Source organism: Sorex fumeus, unplaced genomic scaffold (assembly GCF_029834395.1).
Source record: "Sorex fumeus unplaced genomic scaffold, SorFum_2.1 ptg000183l, whole genome shotgun sequence".
NCBI classification, from domain to species: domain Eukaryota; kingdom Metazoa; phylum Chordata; class Mammalia; order Eulipotyphla; family Soricidae; genus Sorex; species Sorex fumeus.
The window spans coordinates 4362169-4382313 of record NW_026606240.1 but is presented as its reverse complement, the minus strand read 5'-3'; the positions used below and the strand labels follow the sequence as shown (position 1 = coordinate 4382313).

General features: G+C 38.5%; 1 protein-coding gene and 1 non-coding gene across 3 annotated transcripts in view; one reads left to right on the top strand and one right to left on the bottom strand.

Moving 5' to 3' along the window:
• Nucleotides 1-20145, bottom strand: part of JMJD1C (jumonji domain containing 1C) — a 177067-nt gene that overhangs the window by 74160 nt on the left and 82762 nt on the right. For both annotated transcript variants that reach the window (XM_056107900.1, XM_056107901.1), the window contains one exon: nucleotides 19376-19489. In XM_056107900.1, coding sequence (XP_055963875.1) covers nucleotides 19376-19489 — 114 coding nt within the window. The remainder of the gene's footprint in view (nucleotides 1-19375; nucleotides 19490-20145) is intronic.
• Nucleotides 4444-4584, top strand: LOC130017264 (small nucleolar RNA SNORA70). The gene has a single exon (XR_008791368.1). It is a non-coding gene; the product is annotated as a small nucleolar RNA SNORA70 (small nucleolar RNA).

The window sequence follows — 20145 nt, the reverse complement described above, 5'->3', positions numbered from 1 at the left end:
CGTGACATATCACCTATAACAGACTATAGGTGAGGATGGAAGCCATACACGAGTCATGAAATTGATATGCCAAAAACAGTAACAAGTCTCACAATAGAGACGTTACTGGTTCCCGCTCGAGCAAATCGATAAACAACGGGAGTACGGTGCCTAGCAATTCTGGGGGCAAGGAGGGGGGAAATCAAGAGTTAAAATTTAATGCAATATATTTTATATTCCAGAGTTGAAAACTTATGTAAATTAGAAAAGTCATTTTACTGTACGGTATTGAACTGTCTTAATTTCCTTACATAAGTTAAAATCATAGCTAATACAAGCCGGTTTTCACTGAATTTCTGATCATCCTATTTGCCATTTCTTTAAGTTTTGCTGGAGCAAGCAATGTGAGGTGGATTTGCTACGTGCCTAAGAGGGCAGCTTGGGGCTGGGAGGGAAATGGGGGCACTGGTGGAGGGAAAGTCACACGGGTGGGGTTGGAACACTAAATGCCTGAGACAGCTGTCATTACGAACAACTCTTAAATCACTGTTTTGAGAAAAGTAAATTTCCAAAAGTTCATGCTGGCCAGAGAGAGACAGTACAGTGAAGGAAGCGCTGCCTTGCACATGGCTGGCTAAGGCTTGATCCCGGACACCCCATTTAAGGGGAGCTTTTCAGCCAGAGGGAAATGCACATGAGCGTACAGACGGGGAAGAAAAACTGTGGCATCTGTAGAGAACTGTGAGTGCACGAGTGGAAAGAAGTCTATTAGGACAGTTCCATAACAGACTACAGAGGTGAGGACGGAAGCCATACACGAGTCATGAAAATGATGGGACGTGTCTATGCAATGTTGAGAAAGTAAAATAAGCAATTCCTGGAGATCAAAATGGGAAAAGGCTACAAAGGAACTTAAATATTCTCAAATTCGAATCGAGGGCTGGATAAGCAGTAAGGGTTCTAGCCTTATGCACAAATGACACAGATTTGATTGGAGTGACCAAATGAAGTAGAAGCAGTTATGCATAACTAGTGACTAACGTCAGTATACGAAAAAGAATAAAAGAAATACTGGAGCACTGAAATTTAGCACAGAAGGTGAAGAATAGTAAGAGATTCATATTCAAGAGAGGGTCAGACATAGAATGACTGCACTTAAAAAAAAACCATAGTTTGAGATTAATTCCCAAGAACAGTAGAGACAAGGGCTGGTGGAAGCTTGCCACAAGGAAGGAAGGGGGCAGGGGAGGGGGAAAGGGCAGCTAGAACAGAGAAGGGGCTACTATGACAATGACAGTTGTAAACAATCACTCTAGATAAGAGTTGAGTGCTGAATGGAGGTGAAGGGATATACAAGAGAGCCTTTCAATGCCTGTGCTGCAAATCATAATGCAGAACTCCCAGATAGCCGGGGCTGGGGGGAGGAGAGGAAGGTGGGAAGGAGAGCAAGGGGAGAGAAAGAGGCAGAGAGAGAGAGGGAAGAAGTCACTGCCACAGAGGCGGGAGGGAAACTGGGGATATTGGTGGTCGGAAATGTACAAGATGAAGGGATGGGTGACGGAATGACTGAAACCCAATCATGAACAACTTTGTAACTATATCTTACTGTGATTCATTTAAAAAAAAAAAGAAGTTTCATCTTCTCATTGATGACCATTATGACTCCCTTTTCAATGCTCTAATTGGCCTCTCCACTCCCATTCCTTTCCTGTTCCCTTGCAGTAACTAAACAACCATAGTACATCATTTATATTAGTGATTAATTTATTGGGAGTGGAGCAGGGCTGGGGATAAAATCCACTGCCTCACACACGCAAGATAAGTGTACTCTACTATGTACCATATATCCACCAAAGGAACCAGATCGATAGAGTACAGTGAATGAGTACTGTGCCTTGCAAGCAGTCAAGCGGGGCTCCAGCCCCAGCATCCCATATGGCCCCCGAGCACTGCCAAGGCTAAAAGTAATCCCCGAGCAAGGTATGGTGTAGCCCCAAACCCCAAATGAATAAAGAAAAATAACCAAAACAAAACCATGTATCCAGCAAAATTTAGGACCAAAGGGGCAGAGATTTTCATTTGACCAGTGCCTAGCATAATACGGAAGAGGAACACAGAAAATTTTCAAGTTAGTGTTTTAAATGGAAACATGAGAAAAAACAGAACACTAAAAAAGGTTTTCACAGCTGGTATCAACATGAGTGTTCACACACACACACACACACACACACACACACACACACACACACACACACACACAGAGGCAAAGACTGATAACGAGTAGGTAAACCTGAAAAAGATGCAATACAATAAAGAATTTCCAGGATAGTTATCACAGCGTCAAAATAAGATAAATTAGTAAACAAGGGATGGAGAACCAGTGTATTTTCTAATCATCATCTTATTAGTAGTATGGAGAAAGTGAAGAAATGCTACAACAAATACAGATGCTATCGAAAGGTAAGAAATTAAGGAGTACAAAAAGTCAGAATGTATTTTATGTAGTTGGGATATGAAGCAAAGGAGTACGGTGGCAAGGTGGCATGGCACAGGAGGTTCTAACTGAGTTATATGTAACTCCAGGCCAGAATCAGTAATTCTGGTTTTGGTTATTTTGGGGCCCCACCCAGCAGTGCTCAGGAACCATAGGGGATGTCCTACTTTGCACTGTGTCTCCAGTTCCATTCCATTTTTCTATTCCTGCTAACATTTCCTACCAGGTACTATATTTTGTCTTAAGACTTAAGATCTTACATACTAAACGACTTATTTTGCTTGGTGTCTAACTCAGCCTAGAGGGTGAACTATATAAATACAGGGAAACTGTGTCATGGTCAAACTTTAGTATTAAAAAATATTCTCTAGGATACTGCAAGTGCCCAAAACATTTGCTAGATTGGTCAAATTTTTAAAAAGACACATCTCAGCAAGAGAAAGGGTAGCAAGGAAAGGTGCAAAAATAGGTATAAGGACAGGAAGTAAAAGGGGTTCCTGCCTACAACCTCAACTTCCTCTCCACTGCAGGAGAAAGGTCATTTAACTAAGAGAAAAGGAGGAAGTTGAGTAGTGCTAATTTGGACTGCTTCAGGGAATTGAAGTTCAAAAGGAGTATAGAAAGGACTTGACTGGTACTAAGACTCAGCTGAGATTGGAGACAATTTGAAAGGCACTAAAAATACTTCTACATATTTTTACTTGCAGTGTTAAGTATCTAGCATGAAGTTTCCCAACATTAATTTCTACAGTAACAGAAATGGTATATGTTTAAGCTGTCAAATACATTCATTATACTTAATAAAAATTAGAACTGTCTCCTTATAGGAAATTAAAAGAATATGTGGCAGATATAAAAATGAAATTAGGGAGTTACAGTGCTGTGAAGACAGGCTGAAACAGGTCTAGATAGAGGGATATAGCTTAGTGGTAGTGCCTCATAGGTGCGAGTATGGGCTGGGTTTGAGTCAAAAAAATCTAAAAAAGAGTGACAAATCATTGAAATGACACACCATAACTGAGGTATGCTGCACAGAGTAAGAAATGGAAAGAAAGAGTCAAGCAAAAAGCTCCAATAGGAGGCCCAGGTTTGAATCCCTGCAACACACAATCCCTAGAGCACAGCCCAGGAGTGACCAACCCTGACCAGGAGTTTAATTTTGGAACCATCCCTGAGCATTGCCAGGTATGGCCCCAAAATCAAAGAGGGAAAACTAAAACTAAGAGACCCAACTATTAATATATGGCCTACTCTGAGATGGAGCAGTCTCTGGATGACATCGACTTCTATTAGGGCGTAAAAAACAACTACTTCCTGAAAAACACACCTATCATGGCTAAAATTTACTCAATCCGACTTATTTATTTTTGAAATCTCTATGGTTATTCTATTTATCACAAAAATTTCAGAGTACAATTTCTTTCATATTACCTCATAGAAAAAAGCAACACTAGGATGATTGTCACATACCTAAGTCACAGATGAAAAGAAATTGTTAAATTATGCTCTGTCAAACTATTTAACATTAGCCCAAGTGGTTATTCTATCAAATTCTGATACTTCAGTAGAACACAATTATAAATTTTGCCTCTCCCACTAAAGAGCAAAGAAAAGTTTCAAATGAAACATTTTATATAGGTGTATACAGATATGTAAAGGTAAAGGCCCTCCCATTGTTCATCGATTTGCTCGAGCGGGCCCAGTAACGTCTCCATTGGAGACTTTGTTGTTACTGTGTCTGGCATATCGAATATATCACGGGGAGCTTGCCAGGCTCTGCCGTGCGGGCGAGATACTCTCGGTAGCTTGCCGGGCCCTCCGAGAGGGGCGGAGGAATCGAACTCGGGTCGGCCAAGTTGGCCGCGTGTAAGGCGAACGCCCTACCGCTGTGCTATCGCTCCAGCCCATACAGATATGTATAGTACATTAAATATGCATAGTTAGTATGTATCTTTAAACTGAAGCTCAATCTATAGCTAATTAAGGCAACCATACTCTTTTCCCTGTAGGGCCCAGTATGCAATGCCCGGGCCAGTGCAAACAGTAGTTTCTTTGCTTGCCAGTTATGCAGACTACTGCTTGAACTGCCCAAAGGGACCTGGGAAATTGTCTTTCAGTGGAAATTCATACCTGACTTGTCTCTAATCTTTGGGTCTAGACAGGTACTGGGATGCATTTGGAAAGCCCCAGGGCACAGTGGCCAGGGTCCACAGTGACTGAGTCATCATGCCTACTAGAACCAAGTCCAAGTTCCCTAGATAACAGAAGAGCCACATTTCCAGGAAGTGGTGCTAACACAAAGCTTAATGTGGATCAATTTAGGACTTTGTGGCTGGGGCCAGGATGGAGCAAGTCAAAGGCCCTAAATTTTATCCTGGACACTGCACAGAGCACCACTGAGCAACAGCTCCTATTGAAGATTTATAAAAATAAACAGACGACAGGGACAGCTCAGAGACCATACTTATATACTGAAGACCCAGGTTGATCCCAGGACACCAAGTCCTGAACACAAAGTCAGAAGTCAGCATTTCAGCATCACCTCAAACCCAAACCAAACAAAGACTTGGTGGCTCAAAAGCAGCTCCTCCAGATGGCTGTGGTATAAAACATATCCTTAATCACAGATTCCCTGTACTGTAGTACCCGTACTTCTGAGCATGAGTAAATCCTACTTCCTATTCAAAATAATAGTAGTGATTTCAAATTCAATAAAATTTAGCATCTATGCCGAGAAAAATAGTAGTATAGTGGGTAGGGCCTTGCACACGGCTAAGCCACATTCGATTCGGGTCACCACATATGGTCCCCTGAACCCCTTGATCCCTGAGCTCAGAGTCAGGAGATAGCCCTGAAAGCTGGCTGTGGTCTAAAGACAACAAAACAACAACAAAAATTTAGCATCCAATTCTGTTAACTGTTGTGTTTTGTTTCACTGCTCTATATGGTATTTCGATTGAATTTTAACTACTTCTAATTTTAGTAAAATTAGTATGCAAGAAATAAGACACTCAAGTTCTTAGACAAATGGCACAACTATCCATACACACACACACACACACACACACACACACACACACGGACATAGGATAAAAGAAGATAAAAAGCTTGTACCTGTGTCTCTAAGGTTCACAAACTGGATAATATTATATTTTTAAATGAAAACTTCACATGTATGAGGAAGGCAAAGACTAATCATGGGAAATAGTGAATTTTTTCAACAGATGACTCAGGCTAAGTCCAATGTCCTTTAAGCTGGACCTCAATGTATTCATAAAAAGAATTAGTTTTTAAAAATACTTTAGGTCAAAATATCTAATTTAAGAACTAAAACTATAAACCATAGGAAAAATGTTCATGACACTGAACAGGTAGCACCATTTCTAGGAAGAGACCCAGGGCACTACCAAATTTGACTACCTTCCCCCAAATAACAACAATAAAAACTATACCCCCACACCCCGAAAACCCCACACTACTACAAGGGGCTAGTTCAAAGGTTAAGGCCCCAATTATGATCTTCACACACATCAAGAATGATCCTTAAGCAGAGGGCCAAAAGTCAGTCCTTAGCAACCCAACCCCCTTGACGTTTGGCATCCTCTCAAAAACACTCTATAGAGAAAAAAAGAGATAATCTATAGAAAGGAAACAAACAAGAAAACAAAACCCTAAACTCAACAGAAGAGAAAAATTTTAAATGTTCAAAGAATTTCATTGTTATTTAGTGGGAAAAAAAAAAGCACTCCCACAGATGTTAAAAAAAGAAAACTAGAACCCTTGTTGATTAAAGTTATATGGTGCAGATGCAATGGAAAACTTTGGCTGTTCCTCAAAAAAACAAAACCAAACCCCAAAATTTCCAAATGCTCCAGCCAAGTCTGTTCCTTGGGATATGTCCATCCAAAAAAAAATAATAATAATTTTCCCCCCAACCAGATCTTCAAGCACTGCTCAGAGAGCCCAAAGGAGTCGCTCTCTCAGTGACGCTTATAACTCAGTGCTAGGGCACAAGGGTGCAGTACTCTAGGGTCATCCCCCAGAGATGAGGGGCCAGGAACAGAACTTGGGTCATGTACTGTATGTAACCCCTGTATCATTTCTCTGACTTTCACACAGTAATATTCTTTGTGGCATTCAACAGTAGCACGAAAAATGCAAATCAACAATAAATGTGACATGTACGACAAAATATAAATAAAAATAACTTCTGACAAGCTGCAGCATGAAATCTGAAGATGATACATTAAATTGAGTAAGTCAAAAAGGACAAACATTGTATGACTCTTATTTATACGAGTACCAAGAATATGCAAAGAATAAATCATGAGAGCATAATGAAACCATAGTTTGTAGAAAACAGGGTACTAGCAAACTGGGAGTGACTATTTAATAAACTTTTTGCATGGGATGATTAAAAAAAAGGTCCTGAAAAATCATGATCGTTGAACAATATTCTAAATATACTGGATGCCAACGAATTATATAACTAAAATGCTTTAAAAAACAAAAACACCACAACCCACAACTTTGTTTTTTGCTTAATTTTGTCCATATCTCACTTCTCCTAAGAACAATGACGTAAAGGTTAGTTTCCTGAAAATGGTTACAAACGGACCATCTGCTTACATAGAGCCATACATTCTGCTTGTTCATTTTATTTCATGTACTAAATCAATCCTACAGTCCTAGTGGTACACTTAATTTATATTCATCTCAAGTAATTTAGAGGTCACCATTCTAAAAACAGGTGTACCATTTCTTCCTCACAAGTTGAAATCTGAGTAAACTTTGTAAACCTCCTGGGTTTCTGTTACTTATTACATTTTATTTATCTTTACATTTACAAACTTTTAATTTTTATGCATTCCTACCCTTAAATTTCAGTTCTAGGTACTGGAGAGATGGTACACTGAGAATATAGTACTCGCCTTGCACATGGTGAAGCAGGTTTCGATTCCTGGCACCCATATGGTTTCCCAAGCCTAATCAGGAGTGATTTCTGAGCACAGAGCCAGAAATAAGCCCTGAGCACTGCTAGGTGTGGCCAAAACAAACAGAAGTTCTAAAAGGCAGGATACTTTCATTCTTGAATGCATCACAACCAGCCATGAATTATGCGAATAAATAGATACCAACCACTATTTATTAGGGGCTAGTCAGTGAAAAGAGACTGAAAAAATTTCATTGAAAAGAATTTGTGGGCTGGGAAAAATGCATAAAAGGCTGGAGCATGTTCTCTACATGCAGGAGGCATGAGTTTAACACGTATTACCACATGACTTCTACCTCACGAGCATAATCACAAGAGACTGCTGACTCCCAATGAGTGATCCATGCGCACATCTGTGACTCTCTCCCCAAAACAAACCAACACAGCAATAAACCAGCTAACCAAGATCACCAAGGGGTGAGAGGGAGCTCAAAGCTGATGCTTCCCCGGGGCTGATCCCCAGTGGGCCACCAGCAGCAGCCACCACTGGAACCAGTAGGAGCCTCTGAGCCCAGCTGGGAAAACAACCAAAAAACACAAGAACAATCACCAAGAAACAAAAAATAGGATTTTTAAGTTTGAGCAAACCTAGAATTTCAAGGTACCTACATATACAACAGAAAATAAGGTAACTGAGAAAACAGGGCCCCTGAAAACATCTTCGTCTGTTTATATTTTCTGCCAGTGGAACAATGTGAATGATGTACAGATTGGGAGTGTAGCTTGATTTCCATGTTGGAAAAGTTCAGGAAAATTGTGCAGCAAGAAAATTAATAAAAATGGAACCATAGGGAATAATAATACAGGGGTTAAAACACTTGCCTTGATACCAGAGAGATAGTACAGTAGTAGGGGGCTTGGTTTGCACATGGCTGACCTGGGTTCATCTCCAACGTCCTATAAGGTTGGCACCCGAAGCACTGCCAGGAGTAATTCTTGAGTGCACAGAGAGGAATTGCTCCTGAGATTGCCAGGTGTTGCCCCAAAACCAGTAAAAAAATAAAAATGAAGCTCTTGCTTTGTACATGGCTGACCCTGATTCTACGGGCACAAGTATGATCCCCTGGCATGATCCCTTAGCAGAGAGCCAGCTCTCAGCACCGCTGGGTATGACTCAGAAGTTAAAAAAAAGAAAATCAAATGGAACCTCAGTTAGGAAAGATACTAACTCTTAAGGAAAAGTGTCACACCAAAAAAAGACACAGAAGCAAGACATTTCCCTTTCTTAAGGCTCATAAAGACAGTGCTACCACAGAAATATTTGGGAAACTCAAGTTTTGGCTTCTCCTGGTGGAGTGCACCTAGACAGCAGGTCACATTTAATAAAACCTCACTTTTCACCCATAAAAGATGCTATGAAAGGGACTATGCTAATAGAAGGTCAAGGCATTTGCCTCTTAGGCGGCTAACCCTGGCTTGATACCCAGTACATCATAGGGTCCTTCTCTCCATCCCTCTTTCTCTCCCTCCCTCTCAGTACTGCCAGGAGGGACTCCTGAGCAGAGAGCCAGTGGTAATCCCTGAGCAGAGTGAGTTGTGATGCCAAAGCCCCCAAAGAAAACAAAACTGCCATGAAGATCAGGGAAAGAGCTCAAAAGATGGGAGCACAACTTTTGCATGTGATATGGAAAGCTAGATCAGCAGCACAGGGTTATTATTATTATTATTAGTCCCTTAAGTACCACTGGGGTACTTAAGGGTGTACTTAAGTACACCTCCTTAAAAAAAAAACATCCTGCTATCAGTCTCTCCAATCTTATTTCTTCTTTTTATTCTGATATGCCTCTAATTTTACTATGAACCATAAGTAACAGATTTAAAGGATCCAGTAGTGGGTAGGAGGCAGGTGGGCCAAGGACTGACACATGGAAGTCACTAGGGCAACTCTTATTATGAGAAGCAAAACCTATGAGTAAGCAGAGAAATATTACTGCAAAAATGAGATTGAGGAAGAATGAAAAGGAATACATAGCATTAGTTTCTGACTTTCTAGTTCCTAATTCCTGTTCAAGTAAGGTTCAGTTATGCTTTTTCTGTGACAGATGTCCATAACAATCTACTATATCATTATAATGAACTTTTAATTTTAATCTTGGTTAAGCAGGTTTTCATTTGTTACTTTTTTCCATTTGTAAGTTAAACTTGTCAAAGATTTGGGTGAATTAGATAAATATATATACAAAACACACACACATCCTGAAAGTATGACACAAAATTAAGATGTTATTTCCATAAAGGACAGGAGCGATTTGATTCATCCGTCCCTCTCAGAGAGCCTGGCAAGCTACCGAGAGTATCCCGTCCGCACGGCAGAGCCTGGCAAGCTACCCGTGACATACTGGATATGCCAAAAACAGTAACAACGAGTCTCACAATGGAGACCTTACTGGTGCCCACTTGAGCAAATCGATGAATGGGATGACAGTGACAGTGATTTCCATAAAGCAAAATAATGTATATTTAGAAATATCTTAAAAAAATTAAAGCGCCGGGGCTGGAGCAATAGCACAGTGGGTAGGGTGTTTGCCTTGTACGCAGATGACCCGGGTTCAATTCCCAGCGTCCCACAAGGTCTCCCAAGCAGGAGTGATTCCTGAGTGCAGAGCTAGGAGTAACCCCTGAGCATCGGCTGGCTATGACCCAAAAAGCAAAAAATAAATAAATCAAGTGTCAAGCTTTAAGTATATCGTTAGTACACTGATGAAAATTTTAACTTTGAATTTAAAATATCATGGCTCTGCTTTGGAAGGTATTCGCAGTTAAGGGCCAGGGATAGAACTCAAAGGGTTGGGGCAGATGCTCTGTAAGCGGGAGTCCTGAGTGTCTTTATTCCTAGAACAACACATTCCCTGAGCACTACTGGGAGTGCTGCATCAGTAAAGTAGCCCCTAGGCACCATCAGGTGCTGCCTAAAATCAAACAAAAAGAATTTTCAGTTAACGCAAAAGAGAATAACGTCAATAACATCAAGTTATGTTGACTGGCAAAAATAAGAAATCTTAATGGTAACTAGTAATGTCTTAGAATTTTTGGAATCTGATGTCTGAAAGCATAATTTCATAGATTTTAAATTCGTAACAGCAGCCACAAACATTAAAAAAGAAACCGGCAGATTTTTCAGCATATGATCAAAGCAGATTTGGGATCAGGAAAGAACTATTGCAGACTGTGACTTATAAATGTTTTTAATCTGAATATTGCAGAACAGCTCATACTTGGGCCAAATTTCAGTCAAAATAACATGTTCCTGGATTCCATGGTTACATTTTCAACATACCAAGTAGTTTTGCAACCGATTTTTACAAAAGAACTCCCTTTAAAATGAAGATATATATTTGAGTACCTGATCTGTGGGACATATTTTCACAGTAATTTTGAAATTGGAACAATAAAAAAAAGGTTGAAGATGAAAGGAATATTTAAATAGAATACGGAACAAAATACTGAATATTAAAACATGATGTGCCAACTAAATTTTTAAAATCTACATAAATAAGGAAGTACAATGACTCTGTTACAGCTCCTGGTTCCCCTTTTCTTGCAGTCCGTGCTACTTTCTAGGCTTCAGCTTGGCTTCACTACTGCAAGCTGTCGCTTTTGACTCGAAATGGAATGAAGCCAAGTACTACACAATAGCAGCTTCCTGTTCTGGCCTCATCGCCTGGACCACCCCTATGCCTGCCCACAGATGCTGATCCTACCAAGCCAATAATCCACCAAGCAGTCAGATTAGAGCTATGGTTAAGATGGTATATTATTAATACTGTTAGCACAGTAATGTATTCTGCAATCTCACTGGTCTCATTTTTATGGACCTCATCGGTACCTCATAGGTACCTCTAACATGCTAAAATAAAATCAAGTAAAATGGAAAAGAGCTATCTATATGAAAACTCTAATTGGAAATGTGAGTTATGCAGGAACAATATGAAAAATATAGAATAGGAAGTTCTAAAAAATACAATTTAAACAATTCTGTTTTTTAAAGTTTGCTTTAACCTTTATCTGAATCTGGTATTGTGAGATAAACCTATGTTTAAGCTGAATGTTTCCTATCTCTAAGAGTAAAATAATTAGGAACAGAGTTTGGCAAAGCTAGTACTGGTAAAAAGTTTCCATTTCCAGTTTGAACAACTTCTCATAATTATGGCTTATTGTTGAGAAGGAACATGAAGGCCACTTAGCCAATTCTCTTCAATCTTCAATGCTTAAAGGACTCCAAATGATAGCACAAGCCACATGGTGTTACCCTAAGAGGCACAGGAAAAACATTTTTCCCCCACAACTTACTATCACTTTCTGAGAGAAAAACATGTTTCAAAGTAGGGCCCTGCATTTTTTCTAATATTGAAAAGAATTTACAGCTTATGAAATTCTCTAGTCACACTCTTTAGAAAGAAGGGAAGAGGAAAGAAACAGACATTCTCTGTTCTGACCAAAGCTTTACTAACAGTGAAAAACTCCCTATAATCAATAGGAAGAATTAGGGGAAGAAAAAAAAAAAGACAGCTGTTGGCAGAGAAATGTCCAATGGCTGAACACAGTTGGAAGAGAAAATTTCAAACATCTACCAGTTTAAGGCACCATTTAACTAAAAAAGAAAATGTAAAACACATTTAAATAACTACCATTTAATCAAACAATTTCTGTGTGGTGCTAGCTCCTGAATATATCATTTCATTTAATCTTCCTAACAATTTTTGAGAACTACGGTATTCCTTCTTATCCTACAGCTGAAAAAACTGTTTATTTAGAATTCTTTGGCTATCCCAGTGTCAAAAAAAATTTGAAACCAGGTGCATAAAGTGACTTTGAAATTCATAAAGTTTTACTCAGTGTGATCAAGCTGATTATAAAGGTCAAAAGATTAATGAAGAACCTATCAATTAACTGCAGCTGGTCTAAGCGCTTCTCAAAAATGCAGCGAGGGGGTAACGTCTTGGCTGGAACTGAGGGGTGTTTTCCATTTGTTCACTTAAAGAAGGTAGATCTGAGAAGGAGGGGCTGTGGAATTTTTTTTATTTTATTCTGAAAAGGTGGTAAGAGTCCAAATAAGTTTGGGAACCTCTGTTTTAAGATAATCAGATGTCACTGTAATGTTTTTCTGCTGTAAAGCTTCCAAAGATTAATAAGGTCTATGTGACACAAGACACTAACTAAATGTACTAAGCAAAACTTTTCTAAATTCATCTCATGCATGTTTATCAAGTATATCTAATGTTCAAGATCAAATTTTCCTTTAGCATTAAACTGATTTTCTTAGTGCCCCTGAATTTTATCTACCTCCTGACCATCCTGTAACTGCTACAAGAAATGCTTGCCTGGCTCTGGTTTTCACTTCCAACTTCATTCAAATTAGCTCCCTCCAGCTCTGACTTCCTTCCAGTCATTTCAATCTGACTGCTTTGTATTCCATTCTTGAAGTAATCTTTACCCTGCACTTTTCGCTCCTGTTAAAATCAAGTCAATCCCAGGGACGGAGGTAGGAGAGATTGTCAGGAACTAGAGTTTCTGCGGCTGACCCCCGTTCTGCTGGAACCCCCAGCATCACATGTGGTCTCAGAGGCGCAGCTAGGGGTATACTTCGGAGTACACAACCCTGAACAACACAGGGCCTGGCTCCCAAATGAAAACCAAACTCAAGTCTATTCCAAGGAAATGGGTTTTCGGTTTGTTTTTATTTTGGAGCCACACCAGGAACTGCATGGGGCACCAGATGGAATGCTGAGGGACTGAACCCAGGTCGGCCACATGCAACGCAAACTCCCTACCTCTGTCCCATCCATTTCAAGGCAATTGTTTCTAATGAATTCTTGTCATGGATTATAAATGCGGGAGAAAAGATCAGACAAGCAGAATTACAACTTCCATTTTTATCAACTTTTAAAACTACTGAGCACGTAAGCAGGTTGCTATGAACTGGGACACTGCAGAATTTAAATAACTGTTAAATGAAGTTTGTTAGGATGTTTCGAAGAGCAGAGGTTAAAAAAAAGACAAAGGGAAGTTGAATTTATCATGAAATTTCCAGTTACAAATTTCTAGAAAAAAATAAACTAGATCAACAGTTTCTGGAACTCTAAGAGTGCTATTCATCCCTTTTCTGCTCTCCTTAACTATTACCTCAGATTTGCAGATCTTTCGTGGCGAAGGCATGGGGGGGAGGGAATGAGGACGTGGGTTGAGCTCCTCAAATATTACCCTCCCCACAATGTTCTTCCCAGAGGTGCTCCCTGTGTTTCTTATAATGCAATCAAAGTCCAATAAAGAGAGCTTCGGGCCGAAAGACAGCTCGACAGGCTAGAACGCATCCTTGGCGTGCAGGAGGTTCAGATTCCACCTGGAGCACTGTGGGTGGTGTCAGACCCCCTCTCCCAAATGTCTGCGGGTAAAATTTGACAATAGGTCGAATTCCCATTCACACTACAGGAAGGTTATACTTTCATAAAATGATGTAAACTTAACTAAGAGAAAGAACAAAACAAAACCCAACAACTGGAGCCAGAGCTTCAGCACAGCGAGTAGAGCATCTGTCTTATACTCGGCTGCCCCGGGTTCGATTTCTGGCACTCCATATGGCCCCCAGAGCCTGCCAGGAAGAGATTTCTGAGAGCACATCCAGGAGCAAGCCCTGAGCAGGGCCTCAGAGCCAGGTAGAGCCCAAAAGGAAAAAGGGGGAGGGGTGTTTGAAGAACTCTTCTCGACCTGCCAAAGTAACACAAGAGTTTAACCATCAGCAGTAGCACTGTAGCACTGTCCTCCCACCGTTCACTGATCTGCTAGAGAGGGCCCAGTAACTGAGACTTGTTGTTACTGTGTTTGGCATATCGAGTATGTCACGGGGAGCTTGCCAGGCTTTGCCAGTGCAGGGGAGATGATACTCTTGGTAGCTTGCCGGGCTCTCCGAGAGGGGAGGAAGAATTGAACCTGGGTCAGCTGTACGCAAGGCAAACACCCTACTCGCTGTGGCATCGCTCCAGCCCAGCAATCAGCAGTAGTATTATCATATTTATAGTACCTGGGGGAAACATTTTAGCTAAGATTTTTTTTAACTTGTTAGTGGCTCAATTTATGTCAAATATTTAATAGAAGAAAAAAAATGACATTTAAGGGGCCAGCGAGGTAGCACGTATAGAGAGGAGTTAAGTTATTTGCCTTCTATACTGCTGATCCCTGTCGGACACACAGCATCATCAGGTTCACAGAACTCAAAGCCAAGAGGAAAGCCCTGAACACCCCTGTGTGCGATTTAAAAAACAAAGCATCAGAATTAGTAACAACCAACCAGCTGTCTACTTTTGCTGAGGCACAAATTTTATATCACTTAGGGTTTATAATCCTGATTATAAAACAATTCCAAATTTCTTAGAACAGTTAACAAATTTTAGAGGAGTAATTACAAAATTCTGCTAGACCTCATTCCTTAAACTACTGGGAAATCATTTTAGTTACTTGCAGTAAATCAGATATGCTCAGCTACAACTATATTATGGGTAGTCTGAAAATACCAATAAATTTATATAAATCACTGCTGGAAACACTGAGGGCTAAATGGATCTAAACATGGAAAACTCTACCTGTAAACATCTTACATGGTAAAGGAAAACACAGAACTATGTAAGAACTGTTCTGAGCAGCAAGATAGTACAGGGATCAAGGTGCTTATCTTGCATCTCAAGGATACAGTTCAAATTCCAGACACATATGGTCTCTGAACAGAACCAGGAATAGCTCCTGAGCACCACTAGGTGCAAGCCAGCCCCCTTAAAGACAAATCTGGGGGAGAGAGAGAGAGAGAAAAAAGAGAAATTTGCATTTTAAGAAGTCTTTGGTACATGTACTAGGAGAACTTAGTAGGGGCTGATTCCACCTTTTCCTTCAATCAGATAGTAACAGCAGAGAGTACAACAGAATAGGGCACTTGCAGACCTGGTTTGACCCTCAGCACACTCTAAGGTCCCCTGAGCCCTACCAGAACGGAGCCTTAAGCACAGAGCCAGGAGTATGCCCTGAACACAGCTGGGTGTGCCCCAGCCCCAAAAGGGTGGGAGAAACCCACAGCACAATACTGAAAACTACCATTCATCTCTTACCTCCAAGCTCTGACTAGCTCATTATGACCCAGAATTTTAAAAACATAAAAACCAAATTATTTTAGACAAGTACATTTTCTTGTTTCTTGTAAAGACTCTAATGGGTTTAAACTAGTACCCTTTATATTCTCCCTCCATTACATTTAAAAGCAAAGAGGATTGTGATCCCTAGAAAATACTGGACTAACAAGCTAGACCAACCCAGATTAATTGATATGAGTCATGTACAACTTTCAGGTAAGAAATAATCTCTTCTATATCCTTTATGAAGCAACCAACCTGCAAATTGCAGGTGTGTATCTGGCTGGAAGCCAAAATCTAGAGCAAGATGATTTCAAAACCATGTTAAAAGTTGAGTATTCATATTTATTATCAAAATGTTTTATATTACTGATTTAAAACTTTAAATCTTTGTGCAGTTTAAAACCTTTTGCAAGCCTCCTTCAAAAAAGCAAGACTACAAAAAAACCCATACTAATTGAAAAAATATATACATAAAAACTCCAAAGCTATAAAAAGTATCTTTAAGAACCAACCATTTATAGACAGCAAGCTTTGCATGTATTAGGGCCCATGGGTTTGATCCCTAGCATATATATATATATATATATATATATATATATATTTTGTTTTCTTCTCCTTCTCAATCAGTTACAAGGCATAGTAAGAAGCTACAGTTTCCTTCAACTTCCTGCTCTCTTTTCCCTTCCCCCTCTACTTCAAAGAAAGTTTATTGTAGCCAGGCATGATCAGAAAATCTAAAGGGAGGAAGCAGAAACTCATTTGTGTGTACAGGGAAGGAAAGTAAAGAATTAATATCATGGTATATTCTGTCAGTGACCTACGTATGCATCTGCTCTATTTTCAGTTAAGATGTTGATTTTTCCCCCATCAATTTTCTTTCTAAAATGTTGAAAATTGGGTCAGGGAAACAGCTCAGTGGTAGCTTACATGTATAAAGCCTTATATTTGCTTCTTTTCTTTTTTGTTTGTGAGTCACATCAGTGCTCAAGAGACCATACAAGGAGGGTGAAAGAGACTGAACTTTGGTTGTCAGTAGGCAAAGCAAGCACACTGTCTCACTGTACTGTCTCTATCATTGCTAAATGACAGCCCCTAAAGCCCTATATTTGATCCTAAGTATCAAGAGAGGAATAAAAACTCTAAAACATAAAATCTGTATGACGGCTGGCACCCCAATTTCAACCAACATCACATAAAAAAGAAAAACCACACACCAGGGTAATGAACTTAGCATATGACAGCTGATATCCAATTCACTGGCATTATTTATGAGAATAGAAGTCAAACTGGTGACCTAAAAGTGAAATGATCTATATTCATTCCAAATCATCCTTTTCCTAACCACCTGTTCGTATTTTGTATCACTGCTATGTTAAAAAAAAAAAAGACTACTTGAAGAACTTAAAACTATATGAATAGGGTGAAATGCAAAAAATTCAAGGACCAAGATGCTGGATGGTACCCCCCCCCCAAAATTAATTAACTAAATAACTGAACTCACAGCAAAACACCACATATTTTAAGACAAAGATACACAAACCATTTCCAAAGCTTTTTTCCTTATCACACTTTCAGAATTCTAGAAAGAACAATTAGCACCGAGATTCAGAAAAACTGCCATGAAATTTAAAGAAAACCATTGTTAAAACTTGCTTAATCTTCTCCTGAACGACTCTTAATGCACCATAACATTATCCTAAAATTAAGATATTTCAAGGCACTATTTACAAAATCTGTGCCAATTACATCTGCCCTGTGTAGAATCTAAGTAATTTAATATAGTGCTTAGATAACTGGTTAGAGGAAAAATGCTCTGGGATACTCACTGCAATTATTTATATTCTACTTTTGCTTTACTTACTAAATATCTGTCCTCCACAAATTTATCTAAAAAAAATGAGAATAAGTCATCTTAGGTTTCTGGAAGAAATTTTCAATCAACTGAACATAAGGAAGAAAATATTTTTAAATCTCATTTTAAAATACCACAGAAAAAAGCTCTAGTATAAGCCAACAATTACGTCTAAAATTTTTTAGAAATTCTAGAATCAAATAACAAGTAGTTTCTCCTGATTCCTTCAAACTGAGAAATTAACTATTAATAAGAGTTAACATGTCAAGTAGATCACTTCACCTCTGGAAGATACTAACTCCTTTCTTGGACAGAGGTCAACTTACTTTTACTAACTAGGAGCAATATAAATGGCTTACTAACAAGAATATCATAAAATTCACCATATCAGTTAAGACTTTAAAGCTCTTTCTTGTGCTTCTTTCATAAGAGGAAAAACAAATATTACTAGAATCTAAAAGCGTTTTAAAATGAACAAAAAGCAATTATAAAAATGCTAGGACACCTTTTACTTATTTTAATATTAATAAACACATTGGAGAGTTTTGGGCCACCTGGCAAGAGTTTATTTTTAAACATACTTTCAACAAAATGATTTCACTTCTCTAAATCAAATCCAAGCAAAATCTTCCAGAATGCTATTCAAAAACAACAGAGATTAAAATATTCAAGTTGGAAGAGAATGTTAGGGTTTTCTTTAAACCCACTGTTGGGATTGAAAAAAAATTAAACTATGACTTATAGGAAACTAAATCAAGTTCACAAGTAAAAACAAATAATACAAAACCCTAGGGAAATGCTCTAATACTTCCAGTATTAAACTGGGACTTGCTGTGATTTTTTTTTTAGCTTGTAAATATCGCAAACAAAAAACCAAAGTATCAGTATGCAGACAAGGTAATTTGATAGAAAAATAATGCAAAGAGAATAAAGTACACCTGTGTACACTTCAGTAAGAAATAACATTTACATGGCGGAACTATCATCTAATTTTACTAGATGCAGTGGAAGCACATAAGTACTTTAATTACCTAAGTATCTTAACTCCATATACAACAAATTACAGTTCATTAACTTAAGCCCTTGTTCATTCCATGAAAAGTCTTTACATTTTATTTTTGAAAGTCAATACTAAAAATGAAATGAGCACTGACTTTTAGTTTTATTGTAGAAACAAAACTTACTTTACTCATCCTTACTTTCAGTGCAATTATATAAAGTATTTCAACTATACGAAAGTATGCAACTTAATTCAATATGGACTTCAAATATACAGAAATGATACTTATATGTGAAATGTATTTCACTTATGTCTGAAAAAACTGACAGAATTCACTGGGAGAGAAAAATCCACAATTATTTAACACAATTTTGATGAGTTCCTTCACATGGGTTAAAATATAAAAGCAGCACACATCTCCACACGATAAATGTATTTATAATTAACTATAACATTTGGAAACTAAAATTCAAAAACAAAGAACACCTCAAGGAAAAGTAACTTTTAAGAAAACGAATTACTATTATGCTATACTGGTATGCATGCATACATTATGTACTAATCTTATTTAATTACACTAATTGACCTAATTCTTGACCTTTAGACTTGGAGACAAAGATAGTTCATACTAATATCTAACCAGTTATTTTATAATAATGAAAATTTCTTAAGTGGCCAGGACTAATTATATTATATGCTCACTTTTATTCCCAGAAATAGAATACTACGTAGAGGTGCTCAGTACACACTTGATTAGATACATCATTTATCCTCTAATCAAAATTTGTCTGATGGACTGGTTTCCTTGCATATCTAAATGCTGGCTAAAATGAGTACTTAAAATAATGCATGTATAAAAAATCGTAGAAACAATAATACATGAATATAAGTGAAGCTTAATGAATTATTAATTTTTTAAAAGCAACCTAAAATCTCTTACCTGGTAGGGCTGAAAGGCACTATCTTCGGTTAAAAAATCCAGTTGTTTATCTACAAGGAATTCTACCGCAGTGATTGAATTGGGTATACTCTTTTCAACTAGGGGTTTGAAAGTCTGTAAGATGAAAAAAGAAATGTAATGGTAATTAATACAATGTATTGCAGTCACAACGGTTTAGGAGTTTTCCTATTGACTAAAATAATGCTTTCAAAATAGAATATTCCAGAATAGAATATTTAATATCTATCATACAGGAATGAAGTAGATTTCATAAGGAATAAGAAAAAATCTTAGTTAAGCCTCTGTCCATATAAAGGACAATAATCAAGAATATGTGTGTATAAAATTTTCTAAACTTAAAAAGGTTGCTTCTGAAAAAGTAAACTGGGTAAGAGAGAAAATTCTTGCAAAACATCGTATGTTTTCTTCTTTATAAAATCTAGTAGATATGACTTACACGCATAGTTTTTCCCCCTAGTTTATCCACATCAAGGCTTTCAAATGATCAGGATGCATCTGGTCTTTAAACTCCGCCCTGTTCCCCACCACCCCCGCCCCAGCCCAAAGCACAAATAAAAATCCAGCTGCTTCTGTGAGAGGCATGGGGGAAGGGAGCAGGAAAAGAAAGAAGTCTGGAGGACCAACATGAACCCACCTTTCCGTCAAGTCCCTCCCTGGGTTCTACCACCAAAAACAAATGTGGGGGACCTGGGGGAGTCAGCCCGCATCTGATCAGCATCTGATCATTTCAAGGGCTCTTCTTTAATTTA